General features: G+C 43.2%; 1 protein-coding gene across 4 annotated transcripts in view; it reads left to right on the forward strand.

Moving 5' to 3' along the window:
* Positions 1–19,361, forward strand: part of AP3D1 (adaptor related protein complex 3 subunit delta 1) — a 168,060-nt gene that overhangs the window by 146,220 nt on the left and 2,479 nt on the right. For all 4 annotated transcript variants that reach the window (XM_073596533.1, XM_073596541.1, XM_073596550.1 and 1 more), the window contains 4 exons: positions 9,620–9,708; positions 11,361–11,446; positions 11,723–11,844; positions 11,935–12,014. In XM_073596533.1, coding sequence (XP_073452634.1) covers positions 9,620–9,708; positions 11,361–11,446; positions 11,723–11,844; positions 11,935–12,014 — 377 coding nt within the window. The remainder of the gene's footprint in view (positions 1–9,619; positions 9,709–11,360; positions 11,447–11,722; positions 11,845–11,934; positions 12,015–19,361) is intronic.

The raw sequence follows: 19,361 nt of genomic DNA on the forward strand, positions 1-19,361 counted from the left end.
CCACAGTAAAAACACCCCACTGTGCCCCCTGCATACCTCTGCATTCCCCAATATCTCTTTGTCACTACTGTGTACCCCCTCTCCACAACTGCACCTCTGGACCCTTTTACATTACACAGCCCCCGCAGCTCTGGACCCTTTTGCATTACCCAGCACCCTGAATCTTGGACCTCTTTCCATTTCACTGCACCTCTGGACCCCTTTCCATTACACAGCACCCTGCACCTCTGGACCCTACACCGCACCCTGCACCTCTGGACCCCTTTACATTACACAGCACCCTGCACCTCTTGACCCCTTTCCATTACTCAGCACCCTGCACCTCTTTCCATTACTCAGCACCCTGCACCCCTCTCCATTACTCAGCACCCTGCACCCCTCTCCATTACGCAGCACCCTGCACCCCTCTCCATTACGCAGCACCCTGCACCTCTGGATCCCTTTCCATTACACAGCACCCTGCACCTCTGGATCCCTTTCCATTACACAGCACCCTGCACCTCTGGATCCCTTTCCGTTACACAGCACCCTGCACCTCTGGATCCCTTTCCGTTACACAGCACCCTGCACCTCTGGATCCCTTTCCATTACACAGCACCCTGCACCTCTGGATCCCTTTCCATTACACAGCACCCTGCACCTCTGGACCCCTTTCCATTACACCCCCCCCCCCCTCGCAGCTCTGGACCCCTGCATGTTACACATACCCACATACCCCCCCCCCCCCCCCAGCTCTGCCCCTTCCTACCCTTAATCATGCAGAGGGAGAGAGACGTTGAACAGAGGGTGGGAACTGCTGCAGTTAATTCTTCATATTGACAAGCTAATGATCGGTTGCCAGGACCACCAATCACCTGCTGGTTTACTTAAAAAGTTAACTCCAGCAGCTCCTCTAAGTGCTGCTTGTAACGGAACGTCCCTCCACACTCCGCTTGAGTGCTTCCGTCAGTATACCACTTCCTCCCAGTCTGTACTCAGATATCAGATATTCCAACCTCTCATAAGCACAAAACAAGGCGACACTTGTTTCACTGCTAACATGGACTGTTTTTATTAGAACCAGAATACAGTCTTGTATACAGTAGAAGATGAGGTTCCCCCCTCCTGCTCATATTACTCCAACAATACACCTGTAACCTAATTAACATGAGTTAGTTTACTAAATCATTTACCCAGACTAGATGACTCAGAGACATGACCTGTAGGACACAGACTTGTGGTCACTGAGCTTCACACAGTAGTATAAACACAATAGCAGGAGCTAATTACAATTAACAATACAAACAATGATCTCCCCCCTCCTCAGCCTAGTCATCAACAAACTATAGGAGGAGTAGACTGTTCCTCTCCTAGCCAATAATAGTCTCTACATACATCCTGGGAGATATTGTGGACAAATATTACTGTCCCATTTTAAGTAGTCCAAGATATATTTTCTCACTCACCCTGTGCCAGAATAGCACAGGGTGACTTAGACATAAGAGGTGTATGGGTAGCTGAAACAAGGGCATCCCCTACTTTCCAAGGGATTCTGAGTTCCACAGGCCCTCCCGTCATACTGCTCACTGTCTCTCTCGCTTTCTCTCCTGCGGTACAGTAGGGGAGAGAGTGTTTTTCTTTCTCCTGTTCCACTCTGTCAATCCAGCAGCCGGCTCTGGGTGTTACCCGGCCTGGTAGTGGTACAGTCCACACCCAGCCCGGGCACTCACACACCCTGTCACAGCTCGCCTCTCCCTGCCCTGTCACAGCGCTGCACTGCCTGAGCCCATCCCGCTGTCACCGCTTCCCTCGCGGGGGGAGGGGTCTGCCGGCCTGACACCCCCTCTTCCCCAGTGTTTGGCACCCGGGGCGGACCACCCCTCAGTTGGTATGCCCCTGGTTGGAGGGATCTTGTTTCCTCATCAATATCCTGGTACTTGGGCATTTTAACAATGGACTCTCTTGATAGAGGGTTATCCGATGTCCGATTCAGTTGGACAATGCCACAGACCTCTATCAGAGAGATAGATGTTGCTGTCCTGAACAGAACTTCACTTAAGGCCTTCTCATTACACCATTTCCAGGTGACTCAGACAGACCATTATTCAAGTTTATGGTCTCCAGGATTGGGTTCCACCTTTCTTTTGTCAAGGTGGTGCCTTTTGGGGCCTTTTGGAATTGGGCTAAGTTTATCTTGAACTGCAAGGCTACCACCCGATCTTTTGTTAACATGTTCCCTAAGTTCTACCAGGTGAATGTTTAGGCCTGTTTTCCTGGGGCTGTTAGAATTTGTTTTCTGTAACCACCCTTCAATGTATAAGAAAAGGAATAGGATTTTTGTACTCGCCATAAAAATCTTTTCTTGGAGTCCACGGAGGGACATAGATTCAACCCTTCTGTGTTTGATTATGCTATGCTGTTGATTGGGCTTTTATGAGCCATTGGGTCATAAAAATCATAGAGAGCAGTAAAAACCACAGCAAGGTTTTAACCATGACCCACTTTACCAAAGAAGGCTTAGGCAGGAGCTTAATGTTTGGATGGAAGCTGCATTAACTACTTCAGCCCCGGAAGATTTTACCCCCTTTCTGACCAGAGCACTTTTCTTTATCATACATCATGGGACACAGAGCCTTAAGTAATTTGATGGACACTGGTATACCCAATCCAGGAAGTTCACTCCCTATATAACCCCTCCTCCTTCCAGGAGCACGTCCGTTTTTTTTGCCAGTGTCTAAGGTGTTGGTCACAAATGAAGATGTGCTCTGAGGAGCTCCAGGAGGAATCCATGCTGGATTTAAATAGCCTCCATAGACCAGATCCATCCAAAGTGCCACTGAGGCCAAAGTGGATGGTAACTGGGCCTCGTATCTGAAGCACAAGGTTTTGCCTGTAACGCCTCTTTGTAGAGCTGGACCCAGGGCTTAGGTCACGCTACATTACCTAAGGCTTTCCTGGTGAGGTGCTTTTACAGGTCCAAGGGAGTGAAACCCAGATATCAAGGGACCCGGTCCTTTGAAGGTTTGCTAAACGCAGCCCGCCGTGATGTGTGAAGGTTGGATTGTCTGTTAATTCAGCAAATCCTGCGGCAGGGATAAGGTAAGGGAAGAAACTTAGTAACTAAAAAGTCCACCTATGCTTTCTTCTATTAGGGAAAAAATGTTGTCATGCCTTAATTCTCCACTAGAAGGGAGTCTATGCACGTACCTTAATCTGTTGTCTTCACTGTAAAGCTCAGTCTCTGTGTGGCCGCAGCAGCTTTTGCAAGGGGATTTTTTTCAGGTAAAGAAATCTGACAAAATGCTTTCTTTTATCCCCCCTGAAGGGTGTACCCCCCTTGCATTAACCCCCCCCCCCGCCCCGATGTTACTGTTTTTTCCTTGCATGCTGGTGACAGGGCTCTGCCTCCCCACCCCACCCCCCACCCCCCTTGTGTTGGGTCTGAAGCCATCGCGCATGAGCGCGGGAACATTTTAAAAAATGAAACGGGGGCAGGTTTATGGAGGGTGCGGGGCCTAAGTGCAGCGCAACGTCCACGAAGATGAACAGCAGGCAAAGATAATAAAAACACAGCTGGGACAATCTTTTCTTGGATGACTAGGAGGAAACAAGCAGTCTGCACACAGTGACACAGGAGCTGTGGGGCACATGAGGGTTGCAAACTGGCATTCCTGATACAGGTTTGACACTTTTCCCAGCACTAGGCTGAACTTAACAGCGGCTTTACTGTCATGACTATGTTCAGCAATTAAGTGCAATTGAATAGTACATCTGTGTTTGTGCTTAGGACTATGCCTGCCAAAAAAGACACCACAAAGGTACCAAAGGTTTCACCCCCAGGCGCTAGGATCTCGAGTCCCATTTCCATGCTGTCATCCTCGCTTGGATTGCCAATTATGGCAAGCCAGGGTGAGCCATTGGAACAAATTGATGGTGCAACTGCTTCTCACATCTCGGCCCCTGTATACGTGACTGAAGATGTCCTTTCCTCAACCCTGCAGGGTCTGGAAGGAAGATTAGCGGCTTTAATCGCATCCTGCATTCAAATGGATTGGAAGTGTGCTAGATCTACTTCAGACCATTTGCAAGGGTGGGCACAGGATGAGGTGTTACTCTCAGGCGATCAGGAGGAAAAACAAACCGATGATTCCTCTGCGGAGGAAACAACAGTAGATGAACCTTTTTCAGCCTCAATCTGAGAAATTGCTGACACAATCTCTTACGGAGATGGTTCATTCTACTTTCATGCTACCCCTAACGGAGTCTCCTGAAAGCTTGGTTTCTTCCTTGGGTTTCTTAAAACCTTCACAGCCTTTGCATGCGTTTCCTGTCCATGCATTACTAGAACAGCTTATTTTTTTTTAATGGGATCACCCAGATAAGCATTTTCTCCCGCCAAAGAGATTTTCAGTTCTCTATCCCCTGAAGGAAAAAATTCACCAAAAAATGGAAAATACCAGCAGTTGACGCTGCGATTTCCAGTGTAAATAAAAGCCTAACTTGTTCAGTAGACAATGCACAAATGCTTAAGGACCCAACAGATAAAAAGTTGGAATCCCTGTTAAAATCTTCTTTTTCCTTGGCAGGTGCCTTTACTTTGCCTGCAGTTGCTGCAATAGGCGTCTGTAAATCCCTAAATGACAAATTTAGACAGGCCCTTAAAGAGGTTCCTGCACAACAAGCCCGGGAATTGGCTGAACTACCAAAAGGATTATGCTTAGCCATAGATGCCATTAAAGATTCTATTCACCAGACGTCCCGCCTTATGCTTATGCTTGTACATATGCGTAGAATCCTGTGGGTTAAAAAATTAGTCAGCCAAAGCACCATGCAAAAACCTCCTAACTGGGTTCCCTTTTCATGGGGAGCGGCTATTTGGGGAAGATTTGGACAAATATATCCAAACAATTTCTAGTGGGAAAATTACTCTTTTTGCCAGTCAAAAGAAAGTATACACGCCCTACATTCAAACGGGCTCTTTCCCCTGCGCCAGGGGCTTCCACCTCTAGGCAGTGGCGACGGCCTCCACCGTAAGACTCTAGAGGAAAACCTCAGGGTCAGACCCAGGCTCAAAAGAAGTCCTGGGGTTGGAAACCCACAAAGCAGAATCCTAAAGCCTTAATCATGAAGAGGCAACCCCCCTCACCAAGGTGGGGGGAATATTTCTGCAGTTTTTAGAAGTCTGGTAAGAGGAAATTCAGGACAGATGGGTCATCTCCACGGTAACGCTGGGGTACAAGCTGGAATTTCGGGACTTTCCACCATCTCGTTTCCTGAGGTCAAGCGTTCCCAAAGATCCAGAGAAAAGACAATCTCTGTTTCAGGCACTAGACCGATTAATATCGCAAGGGGTGATCATACAGATCCCCACAAAAGAGCAAGGTTTGGGGTTTTATTCAAATCTTTTTATGGTACCAAAACCAAATGGAATAGATGTAAATGGACCAGATGTTAGACCCATTCTAGATCTAAAAAAAAATCGAAATCAGTTCCTGAAGATCCACTCCTTTCGCATGGAGACGATCAGGTCAGTACTTTCTATCCTTCTAGGAGGAGAACTTCTGGCATCTATCGACATCAGGGATGCATATCTGCATGTTCCTATATTTCCTGCTTACCAAAGGTTTCTGCGGTTCAAGTTAGAACAGCAGCATTTCCAGTTTGTAGCCCTGTCCTTCGGGCTAGCTGCAGCACCCCAGGTGTTTACAAAAGTGCTGGCCCCACCTCTAGCCAGGTTAAGGGCAGAGGGCATAACGGTCTTGGCGTACCTAGACGATCTATTGCTAATAGACCAGTCGGTGGCTCGTTTGGAGCAAAGCGTACGCATTACAACCAATTACCTGGAAAGTTTGGGTTGGATTCTCAACCTAGAGAAATCTTACTTAATACCACAAAAAAAGGCTGGAGTACTTGGGTCTGATCATAGACACAGCCCAGGAAAAGGTGTTCTTGCCTCAGGCAAAGATCAACTCCATAAGAGAGCTGGAGCGGATGATCAGGTCAAAAGGCAATCCCTCCATTCGCCTTTGCATGAGGTTGCTAGGAACCATGGTGGCTTCATTCGAAGCGGTTCCCTATGCCTAGTTCCATTCAAGACTGTTGCAAAACAGTATCCTGTCTGCTTAGAACAAAACGATTCAAGCTTTAGACTTGCCAATGCGGATGTCCCTAAGGGTGTCCGAAAGCCTCGGTGGTTACTAACTCAGAATCTGCTGAAAGAAAAATCCTTCACACCAGCTATCTGGAAAGTGGTAACGACAGATGCCAGTCTTTCAGGCTAGGAAACCGTACTAGAAAAGACAACTGTCCAGGGACAGTGGTCAAGAGCCAAAAGAACCTTGCCCATCAATATCCTAGAGATTCGGGCAGTGTTTCTGGCTCTAAAGGCCTGGACTTTCAGGTTACGGGATTGTCCTGTCAGGGTCCAATCTGATAATGCCACAGCTGTGGCCTATATCAATCACCAAGGGGGCACAAAAGAGTCTCTCAGCGCAGAGAGAGGTGAACCATATTCTAACTGTGGCAGAAAGAAATGTTCCATGCCTATCGGCAGTCTTCATTCAGGGAGTAGAGAATTGGTAGGCGGACTACGTGAGTCGCCAACAGTTTTTCCCAGGGGAATGGTCTCTTCATCCTGACATTTTTCAGGCTGTTTGCCAAAGATGGGGGACTCCGGACATAGATCTTCTAGCGTCCAGATTCAACATGAAGTTAGTAAAACTTTGTGGCCAGAACAAGGGATCCACTCGCATGCGGAACGGATGCATTGGTGACCCCGTGGGATCAGTTCTCACTGATCTATGCATTCCCCCCCCTATTCAGTTGCTGCCCTCGACTTCTTTGCAGGATCAAGCTGGAAAGATGGCCAGTAATTCTGGTGGCACCAGCATGGCCCAGAAGGTCATGTTATGCAGAAATCTTAAAGATGGCAGTGGAGGGCCCATGGTCCCTCCCACTAGGCCAGATCTGCTCTCACAGGGACCGATATTCCATCCTACCTTACGGTCTCTAAATTTAACGGCCTTGGCTATTGAAACCCACATTCTGAAGAAACGTGGACTTTCCGGGTCAGTTATCTCTACCCTGATTAATGCAAGGAAGCCAGCTTCCAGAACTATATATTATAGGTTCTGGAGGGCTTATGTTTCCTGGTATGAAACCAAGGGTTGGCGCCCTCTCAGATATACAATAGGCAGAATTCTTGCCTTTCTACAATTAGGGGTAGAAATTAAATTGGCCTTGAGTACTATTAAAGGCCAAGTCTCAGCCTTATCAGTCTTATTTCAAACACCACTTGCTAAACATTCTTTAGTCTGGGGTTTTATGCATGGGGTGATGTGGCTTAATCCGCCAGTCAACCTCCCTTGAACCTTTGGGACTTGAATTTAGTTTTGTCTGTGTTACAAAAACAGCCATTTGAACCGATACAATATATTCCCTTAGTCCTTCTGACAAGCAAGTTGGTATTTTTGGTTGCTATATCCTCAGCAAGGAGGGTTTCGGAATTGGCTGCTCTTTCTTGTAAAGAACCATATTTGATTTTTCATGAGGACAGAGTGGTGTTATGCCCTCGCCCAGACTTTTTGCCAAAAGTGGTTTCAGGTTTTTACCTGAACCAGGATATTGTCCTGTCATCGTTTTTTCCAAAACCATGTTCCAGGGAAGAAAAGTCAGTACATTCTCTTGATGTGGTGAGAGCAGTGAAAATCTATTTAAAGGCAACTGCTCAGATTCATAAGACTCATGTATTAGTTATTCTGCCAGAGGGTCCTAAGAAAGGACAGGCAGCATCGAAATCCACTGTCGCTAAGTGGATTCGGCAAGTCATAATTCAAACTTTAACTATTTAAGGGGTAAGATTCCCCCTTTTCACGTTAAGGCGCACTCTACCAGGGCGGTTAGTGCTTCTTGGGCAGTGCGTCATCAGGCCTCCATAGCTCAAATCTGTAAGGCCGTAACTTGGTCTTCAGTGCATACATTCACAAAATGTTATCAGGTGGATGTAAGGAGGTATGAGGATATCGCCGTTGGGTGCAGTGTGTTGCAGGCAGCAGTATAGGTCCTCAAATCTGGGGATACCCTCCTGGTTGTGCCTCCCTCCCCTCAAGTAGCATTGCTATGGGATTACTTAAGGCTCTGTGTCCCATGATGTACGATAAAGAAAATAGGATTTTTATAACCGCTTACCTGTAAAATCCTTTTCTTGGAGTACATCATGGGACCCAGAGGTCCCTCCCCCCTTTTTGGGATTTAAGTATATTGCTTTGCTACAAAAACTGATGTGCTCCTGGTAGGAGAAGGGGTTATTTAGGGAGTGAACTTCCTGGATTGGGTATACCAGTGTCCATCACCTGAAGGTGGCCTATAACCCATTAAGTAATTACTTAAGGCTCTGTGTCCCATGATGTACTCTAAGAAAAGGATTTTACAGGTAAGCTGTTATAAAAATTCTATTTTTACAATTTGGCACTGCGTCGCTTTAATTGACAATTGCGCGGTCATGCAATGCTGTACCCAAACAAAATTTGCTTCCTTTTTTTTCCCCCACAAATAGAGCTTTCTTTTGGTGGTATTTGATCACCTCTGTGGTTTTTATTTTTTGCGCTATTAACAAAAAAAGAGCGACAATTTTTTGTATAAAAAAAAAACAAAACTATTTTTTTACTTTTTGATATAATATCCCTCAATTTAAAAAAAAAAAACAAAAAAAAAAAAAAAGAATTTCTTCATCAGTTTAGGCCAATAAAAAAATCACAATAAGCGTATATTGATTGGTTTGCATAAAAGTTAAAGCGTCTACAAAATAGGGGATAGATTTATGGCATTTTTATTATTTATGTATTTTTTACTAGTAATGGCGAGGATCAGCGAATATTTTTTTTTTCTTTTTTTTTTTTTTTGCGGTATTGCGACTGACGAATCAGACACTTTTGACACATTTTTGGGACCATTGACATTTATACAGCAATCAGTGCTATAAATGTGCACTGATTACTGTGTACAAAATGTCAATGGTAGGGAAGGGGTTAACGCAAGGGGGCAATCAAGGGGTTAACTGTGTGTTCCCACAGCATGTTCTAACTGTGGGGGGATGTGACTGACTCCCCTGACAGGACAGGGATTTGTGTGTTTACACACAAATCCCCACGCTGCCTCTCGTGCATGCCTTAGCGCCTGCCGGCCGGCTCCCCCGCCGTGCAGCAGGCGCGCACCCTCTGGCGGCTCTTAAAGGAAGAACGTACCCATATGGGTGTCACCCAGGAGAGCAATTGTGCTGCAGTATATCTGAGTGAGCCGGTCAGATATACTGCTTCCTCAGTCTGTTGCCACTGCTTATATTGTCATAATTGTGTCCATATTGAGGAAAGTTCCCTGGCACAGGAAGTGAGGGGAAAATCTCGCAAACAGGACCATAGACAGCAAAGTATAAAAATCATGACCATTCTGCTTCATCCTTGCACTATCCAAAATAACGTTTTAGTCAGAGGTAATACTTTAAATTTTGTCCCAAGTGTTGTTGTATTTTCTGTACCACTGATCACACATGTATCAGCTGTATTGCAACACTTTGAGAATTCTTGTATTGTGAAATGATCTGATTTTTAAAGATGGTATTTCTTTTCCTGTCTTTACAATCCAGGTGTGTCTAATGAAGCCAAGTTTGTTTTCACTGTTCAAAGTATTGTAATGCCTCAAAAGCTCAAAGGAACATTGTCGTTTATTGTAAAGGTATGTTATTTGTAAGGTCATTCTTCACCTTTGTGGTGCAGGGTTTTTAAAAAACATAATTTGATCATAGCCAGTTTAGAGGTACTTTTAAAGCATATATGAACCCCTACCTTGTAAAACAACCTATTCAGTTTAAAATATAAATAAATGAAAGGTAAAACATTTGTATCTATACAGAAAAAAAAGATAAATATCCCCCTTTTTTATACTTTTTTTTTTTTTTTTTTCTTTTTAAGGGGTTTGGTGAGGTGGGGGTGAAGAAACAGCAGTCCAGTGATTAGCTAGGAGGGGGGGTGCATTGGAGAACAGGCAGGCTGTAGCACAGCGGTAAAGCTGATCACGCTGGGATGGATGTGCTCACGCCTGGTATGGTCTGTTTTGAAATAGGAAAGCAAGTGACTGGCAGGATCACCAGGTATTTCACACAAAGGAAGAAATCAAAAAGAACAGGAAGCTTTTTTCATACAAGTACATGGCACAACAGGCACCTATCAGGATTATGAAACGTTGGGGTAACATATTCTTTAAAGTGGAACTATACTCGCTTGTCCTCCAGTGCTGCAATGTCCTGGAGCTCCACGCTGGCCAGAGTTTAGTCGCCTTGGCATTGCCACAATTCTTACACTGAGATGCACAGCTCAGTATACAGGGCCAGACAGGCAGGCAAGTAACTTTAATGCAGAAGAGACATGGCATGTCTCTTCTGCAATAAAAATCCTGTATGTTTGCATTTTTTTTTTTTAGCTAAAGTTCCACTTTAATAAAAATTTTACTAATTTAAGTGATTTCCATTTCCTTCACAAATGTATTCTGTACCAGAAAAATACACTTGTTAAGGTTTTTTTTTTCCTTATAAAGGTCCACTTCTTGGCAAAATACTAAAGTCTTTTTAGCTGCTGTTGATAAGTCATAGATGTCAGATGATGAGCAGATTATGCAAGTTTTTTTTTAATAACATAGATATGTGTATGTATGTTTTCTTGCTGTGTTCAAGCACATTCTCTTTCTTCTGGCTCTTTTTTTTTCTCTTTAGACTTAGGTTCCTGAATTATGTAATGCAGTATGTGACATTATATGCAGGGTAAAGCATTCATTCTGACTATATATCTGCTTTAGATATCAGGGTTTTTTTTGTTTTTTTATTTTTTAGTGGAGCAGCAGTTAGTCTCAGTCACAGTGCAACTTGCAGCATTTTTCCTGCCAGCAGATGGTGCAGGAACTGACAGCTGTCAATGACACCTGGAGTCCCATGCTAAGCCCTGAAGATTCTAGGCTTCAAGTTTTGCTACAAACTGCTCAGTAAAAGTACCATATAATGCTCTCATTCAGACACGGTCTTCCTGAAATCATCAGGATTTCCTGTAAAGGTCTGGGTTTAATTAAGCAGTTGGTCACTGATGCAATGATGAAGTAAATGATTGAATTTGTTTATATACTGTTTTAATGTAACACATCGGTGTTGTAACTTAGTGCATTAAAAAAATTTATTTAACAAATACAAATCTATAGAGTGAACAATAATGCCCAGTCGGCTCCTAAGTCCCTATGAAGCTTGGTAGCACATTGGCTGTATTGGATGCAGTTACACCTATTGTGTTAGTATAAAACTTAAATCTACAGTTTCTGACTTCAAGTATTCTTTCCTTTTGCAGGATGATGATGGCTCGTCTCATGAGAAACTTGACTTCAAAATCCATTTCAGTTGTTCATCATATTTAATAATGACCCCTTGTTACAGGTATGTTCTTTGACTGTTCCATTTTTTTTTTTTTATACACTGAAGGAATCATGCAAATCACTATACTATCACTATATATATATATATATATATATATATATATATTATGCAAAACCTTTAACGGTCTGTTACCGTGGAAAAAAATCGTTTAATTTAACTTAAATCACTAGTATCTTTTGTCTATGCAAGTTTTATGTAAAACTGAACTGGGAATATAAATAAAAATAGTGCTCATGATGTCTTGGTTTATATTTCTAATCCAAATATGCCCTCTAGTGATGCTTTTGCCAAGCTACTGGAGTCAGGAGACCTTAAAATGAGTTCCTTGAAAGCTGAAGATATAACTCTGTCTTTCCACCACCTGTTAGCAAAAATCTGTTTCTACCACCACTTTACAGGTGAGCACTACATCTGCTAACTTGCAGTGTTCAGCTTCGTTTATTATTATGTCCTTCACTTAATACTACTTATTCATATTGTGTTTTCAGTGGTTGAGCGAGTTGATTCCTGTTCATCAATGTACAGCCGGTCAATCCAGGGCCACCATATTTGTCTACTAGTGAAAAAGGTATTGTCTCTGTTGGATACTGTATGTTGAATAAACAAAAATAAGATGGATGTGTTTCTTAGTCAAAGAGTCTTTGAGGATATCTATACTCGGGAACAAAAATGTAACATATTGCAATTTATCAGTCTTTAGATGTGTCAGCTGCATTAGTTTTCATTTTTTCAGGCTAACGACATTTCCTGCCTGTACAGAAAATACTTTCTGATCCTAGCATAAATGCCGTGTCCTTTTTACTTTTCTATGAATTAACCACTTCAGCCCCGGAAAGATTTACCCCCTTCCTGACCAGGCCATTTTTTGGGATTCGGCACTGCGTCAATTTAACTGACAATTGCGTGGTCGTGCGACGCTGTATCCAAACAAAATTGAAGTCCTTTTTTCCCCCACAAATAGAGCTTTCTTTTGGTGGTATTTGATCACCTCTGCGGTTTTTATTTTTTGCGCTATAAACAAAAAAAAAAGTGTAAATTTTGAAAAAAAATAATTTTTTTTCTTTTTGCTATAATAAATATTCCCAAATAACAAAAACTGAATTTCTTCCTCAGTTTAGGCCGATATGTATTCTTCTACATGTTTTTGGTAAAAAAAATCACAATAGGCGTATATTGATTGGTTTGCTCAAAAGTTATAGCGTCTACAAAATGGGGGATAGATTTATGGCATTTTTATTATTTTTTTCTCTTTTACTAGTAATGGCGGCGATCTGCGATTGTTATCAGGACTGCGACTTTGCGGCGGACAGATCAGACACTTTTGGGACCATTGACATTTATACAGCGATCAGAGCTATAAATGATTACTGTATAAATGTCACTGGCAGGGAAGGGGTTAACACTAGGGGGCGATAAGAGGGTTAAATGTGTCCCCTCAGCGTGCTCTAACTATAGGGGGGATGGGACTGCCTGGAGGAGACAGATCGTTGTTCCTATATACTAGGAACACATGATCTGTCTCCTCTCCCCTGCCAGAACGTGGATTTGTGTGTTTACACACACAGATCCTTATTCTGGCTCTGTCAGGAGCGATCGCGGCGGACATCGCAGGCACGCGCATTGGCTTCTCAGTGACGCAGTGAGTGGGTGCACACATGCGCCCCCTATACCCCTTAAAGCGGCCGCCGTACAGCTACGGCGATTCACGCAGGGGAACCATTCTGCCCCCATCAAATGACAGCGGGCAGTCGGCAAGCAGTTAAACTGATATATAAAACCTGAAAATCCTTCTGCAAATGACTATTCTCCCCACACATTGTAATGGAGATGGAGACGTGTTTGAATTTCAGGCTTTAACACAGTGGAGGAGTGAGTGTAGCCATCCAGGAACAGGAGGTGTGTTATCTGCAGAATTTCAGGCGGAAAATAAAACAAAACAGCCTGAAAATTAACACTAATGCAGCCACTACATCCAAGAACTGGTAAGCTGCAATGTATTACAATTTTGTGTGTTTGGATACCTTAAATTGGTATTAAACATACTATTGTAAAAATACTAGTTTGTTTCTGAATTTTACAGTACTCCGCAGTAGTAAGTACTGTATTTACTGTAGCACCATAGTGCACAGTACATTCTTGATGTAACACTTTTTTTTTTTGTGAGCCATATTGAAGTATTATTGACCCTTTTTCTTCCTAACTCCTATTGATGATCACAGTATGATCATTGGAGTTCACTGTGTGATCGGCAGGATGTGTGCCCCCTGCCTTTAAGAGGCCGTTCTTCCACTATGAGCTATATCCCTTTTACCAGGCACGAACTCTTCAGTTTTAGCTTGGTGTCTCTAGGAGGAATAAACTCCATGGATCAGTTCATTTATTAAATTTTACTATTTTCATGATATAAACACAAAATGTGAAGATTGCATTTAATATCTCTTTAGGAGAATGTTATCATTTTTAGTCTGAAGAATTCAAGCTAAAACTATTTTAGTTGGAGCAGGATTTAGCTGCACGTTCTGTGCTTAAGAGTGGTACTTTATTACATCCATTCTGCTAACAGATTACCTCTGCTCCTTTTTGGACCTTCTGAACCAGGGGATCAGTGTCCCAGTCACTGTGTCAGAACAGTTTAATGAGTCATACTCCAGCTTGGTAACTTTTCTTCCTAAATTGAACATCTGTTTCTTTGGGGCTTGTACAGTGCATCCGGAAAGTATTCACAGTGCTTCACTTTTTCCACATTTTATGTTGGTCTTATTCCAAAATGGATTAAATTTATTATTTTCCTCAATTCTACAAATAATACATAATGACAATTTGAAAAAAGTTTGTTTGAAATCTTTGCAAATTGATTAAAAATAAAAAAACGGAAAAAAAATCACATGTACATAAGTATTCAGTCTTTGTCATGACACTCAAAATTGGGCTCAGGTGCATCCTGTTTCCACTGATCATCCTTGAGATATTTCTACAACTTAATTGGCGTCCACCTGTGGTAAATTAATTTGATTGGACATGATTTGCAAAGGCAAACACCTGTCTATCTAACGTCCCACAGTTAACAGTGCATGTCAGAGCACAAACCATGCCGTGCAGTCCAAGAAATTGTAGACCTCCGAGACAGGTTTGTATCGAGGCACAGATCTAGAGAAGGGTACAGAAAAATTTCTGCAGCATTGAAGGTCCCAGTGATAACAGTGGCCTCCATCACCTGAAAATGGAAGAAGATTGGATTCACCAAGACTCTTCCTAGAGTGGGGCACGCCAGCAAAACTGAGTGATTTGGAGGAAAAGGGCCTTAATCGGGGAGGTGACCAAGAACCCGATGGTCACTCTAACAGAGCTCCAGCGTTTCTCTGTGGAGAGATGAGAACTTTCCAGAAGAACAACCATCTCTGCAGCACTCCACCAATCAGGCCTGTATAGTAGAGTGGCCAGACGGAAGCCACTCCATAAAAGGCACATGACAGCACGCCTGGAGTTTGCCAAAAAGCACCCGAGGGACTCTCAGACCATGAGATCCCGAGCCATGATGCGGCCGTCATGCTCGTGTCAACGGCCGTGTGATGTCAGACGCTGCTGCGTCATTGGTATGCGACGGACGGACGGTGGGAACTCATATGCAGGGCCCCCTCTGTCAAAACCGTGATTTGGAGGCATGCAACCACCACACCTGGCACCAATCATTGGGAACTGGGATTTTTTGGAGTGGCTAGATACCATCTCCCCCTCCCTCATTTCCATATATATTCTAGTAGTGTTCGCTAGACTCTTTATGGATTTGCTGGTTCCATTTGAGGCTCGGATGCGGGGATTGACACAGGACCTATACCGATGTAAGTACATTGATTGAGGTGTATTCATCAACATCTCAATACAAGCTTCACTGCCCCCTCTCCAATGTTTCATTATTAATGTAATGTTATATACACACTAAATTGTTGGATTCGTTCCTAATAATTACATTAATTATCAATATCCCGGTTCCTTTTTAGGAACATTGGTCATTTATTTAGATGTACATGTATGTACAAATTACTTTTGTTCAATCTACTATTATTAGTATACCATTTTCATTGTTGCCAGAATGGATAGCTCCACCATTATGTGGTCCTTGTGAGCGAACTTCCTCACCATTTTGACAGTGATCTCCAGGCAGCTCTTTTCCCTTTCCATCGTTTTTTGTGAACTATACCATCATCTCTCATTTGCGGGCCTGTGTTTCCATTGGTGGCTGCTGACGTATGTGTGTGGGTATGCATCTACATGGGACACATTGCCATTTTTCCATTAAACTACCATACATTGTGAGTACTATAATGGTTTCCATGCTAACTTTTGTTACATTTGTAACTTTATTATACGATAATTTACCATGTATGTATTTTTACACATCTCTTTGCTGTTCATATTCCTAGACAATTGTACTCTGTCTCTATCCTCCCCTGATGAAGGAATGGACTATATTTCCAAAAAACATATTGGGAGTCGCTTGGTGAACCCCAGTGTGAAACGGGTCCATATCCATATGAGACCGACCTGGGGCTACCCACCTTGATTTCAGAGTATTGTACATTGGCGTTTGTATGGTTTCTTATTGCTTTTTTATTGACGATTTATATTGATCAACAACTTTTTACCATTTGTAATAAAATTTGTGTATTTCATATTTACTTTGGTCACCCATTTATCTACTGCCTTAAAAGTCCCATTGGGGGTTCCTCCTTCTTTGTATGAAACAAAGATTGAACTCTTTGGCCTGAATGGCAAGCCTCATGTCTGGAGGAAACCAGACACCGCTCATCACCTGGCCAATATGGTGGTGTGGGAATGTTTTTCAGTGGCAGGGACTGTGAGACTAGTCTGGATCGAGGGAAAGATGAATGCAGCAATGTACAGAGACTTCCTTGATGAAAACTTGCTCCAGGCGAAGGTTCATCTTCCAACAGGACGACCGTAAGCACACAGCCAAGATAAGAAAGGGGTGGCTATGGGACAACTCTGTGGATGTCCTTGTGTGGCCCAGCCAGAGCCCAGACTTGAGCTTGATTTGAACATCTCTGGAGAGATCTGAAAATAGCTGTGCACCGACGCTCCCCATCCAACCTGATGGAGCTTGAAAGGTTCTGCAAAAAAGAATGGGAGAAACTGCTCAAAAATAGGTGTGCTAAGCTTGTAGCATCATACTCAAAAAGACTTGAAACTGTAATTGGTGCCAAAGGTTCTTCAACAAGGTATTGAGCAAAGGCTGTGAATACTTATGTACATGTAATTTTTTTTTTTTTTTACTTTTTTTTTTTTTTACTTTTTTTTTTTTTTTTTTTTAATAAATTTTGCAAAGATTTCAAACAAAAATTATTTCCCGTTGTCATGGGGTGTTGTTTGTAGAGTTTTGAGGAAAATAATGAATTTTAACCATTTTGGAATAAGGCTGTAACAAAATGTGGAAAAAGTGAAGCACTGTAAATACTTTCCAGATGCACTGCAAGTCCTAAAATTTTGCATGGTATTCACCAGATATATTGTTCCTTCCCTTCCCCAGAATGACCTGTAATCAGAACAAGTACCTTAGGAAGGATAATCCAGCAAAGTCCATAATGGGGCTACTCCCCAGGTGGGGAAAGGAGAGGTTTTAATTTTTTTGCAAATAGGTTTGATTAGAGTCGGACTCTCAGCATTTTCAGGTCTGGATTCTTTCTTGGTTGAGAATTTCAGCCTTCTATCACTTGTCTAATCCTTGTACCCATGTGCTTGTTTGTCCTTTTAACTCCTTAGGATCAGACTCTGCATTTTTCAGGAATTACCGTATTTATCGCCGTATAACACACGCCGGCGTATAACACACACCCCAATTTAAGAGGGAAGATTCAGGGAAAAAAACTTTATACAGTCCCCTGCATAGTACACAGACCCCCTTTACAACACATAGCCCCCTGTACAACACATAGCCCCCTGTACAACACATAGCCCCCTGTACAACACATAGCCCCCTGTACAACACATAGCCCCCTGTACAACACATAGCCCCCTGTACAACACATAGCCCCCTGTACAACACATAGCTCCCTGTACAACACATAGCCCATTTTCATTATAAAGACCCCCCCCTGCACACCCAGCGCTGCATGCACACTCCAAATTTGAGAAATCTTCACAGCCCGTCAGCCCCTTCCCATACACCGCTCCTCCCGTGCCATCCACCGCAAATTTAAAAATACTCGAATTACCTCCATCAACGCTGCTCTCTATCATGGACCCGGTCATGTGACTGCTCTCCTCTGTTTCATTGATGGTCACGTGACTGCTCTCCTCCTCCAATCAAAAGCTACACACGAGGAGGAGGCGGAGTGGGAGGAGGAGAGCAGCCACAACGAGTGACGTTAAGGTAATCAGAGGCTTAGATCTGCATCAAGCTACACAGGAGGAGCCGTACACCACAAAGGGCTGGCACTGCAGGAATGTCCTATGACAGTGATGGCAAACCTTGGCACTCCAGATGTTTTTGAACTACATTTCCCATGATGCTCTTGCACTCTGTAGTGTAGTTGAGCATCATGGGAAATGTAGTTCCAAAACATCTGGAGTGCCAAGGTTCGCCATGACTGTCCTATGACCTCCAGAGCTTACTGGCAGCGCTGTTCCACGGCTAGGGGAGGCGGGCAGTCGGCCTGACACCCTCCCAATAGGTGGCACCCTGGGGCGGACGCGCAATATCCGAACCCTGTTGTTAAAAGAACAGATATCGGCGTATAACACACAGGCACAATTTACCCTCTATTTTCAAGGTAAAAAAGTGCATGTTATACGCCAATAAATATGGTATTATTTGTACTCCTTGGAAGTAATTCTACTCCATTTTACCCTCAAGGGGTTCTTTCCTTGTAGTCTTTGGCTCTGCTAATGAAAGTGTTTGACTTGACATCTATTCAATACAGGCACGCCGTTTTTGGAATTTATAATAGGATTAGTGGGTTGAGGGTATAGGACCTTGACTTAGATCAGTTTCTGATCTTATCCTCAGTCAGGACATTATTATCTGGCCCCAGTGCTCCTAGAGGAAATTTTGTTCTTTGTTGAACTACCATTTAGGCTGTGAATCTATCAGCTACTGACGCTTTTTTTTAGTTATCCCAGATGGACCCGGTAGGGTGATTCTGTTTTGCACCATTCTGGCTGGTTCAGGTAGACCAGCTTCTAAGCTTATGGATTTGCTGGTTGGTTTTCTTCATTCCCTGTCAAGGCATACTTCACTGGTCATGTGAGCACTGTTTATCTTTTCGGTATTGGGAACTAGTTCCCAATTGAAAGCTGCCACCTGGATTTCTGTTTTCTGTTTTTTTCTGCAGTGTGGAAGTTGCAGCCCCCATCTGACGCCATTTTCGTGCGAGGTCCTTCAGACAGCTCTTGAGCTGCAGGTCCCCAGTTTGATTTTCTTTTCTTGGGCCTGTTGGCATTTTTTTTCCTGTTAACCTCCCCTTATTTAGGCGGCATTTTGATGTCCTGGAAGTGAAAGACCTTCTTTGTCCTTTAATCTACAAGAAATAAAAGTTTTTTTTTTTTTTTTAACTTGTGTAAAATCCTTCATTGAGGAAAACTGGTTTCACCCCTCTGTGTTTTATGATCATATGGTCGATAGTGCTATGTTACAAAACTGAGGCATGCTGGTAAGGGTTGGGTTTATTCTGGACTGGCCATGCTGTGTTCCCAAATTTACCCTGTAGGTGTTTATGCATGTGAAATCCAGAACTTAGCCCCAGGTCCCATTAATACTCTTGGAGAGGAGAAATGTGTCCCTGTTATTACACAGTGGCTTCAGATGTACGAAGAATTTTTATTTTCTGGAAAATACGTTTGGTGATAAAGAATGACCATTTCAGTGAATTTGTACACTAAAAAAATTACGGAAAAGCGA

Source organism: Aquarana catesbeiana, linkage group LG01 (assembly GCF_042186555.1).
Source record: "Aquarana catesbeiana isolate 2022-GZ linkage group LG01, ASM4218655v1, whole genome shotgun sequence".
NCBI lineage: Eukaryota > Metazoa > Chordata > Amphibia > Anura > Ranidae > Aquarana > Aquarana catesbeiana.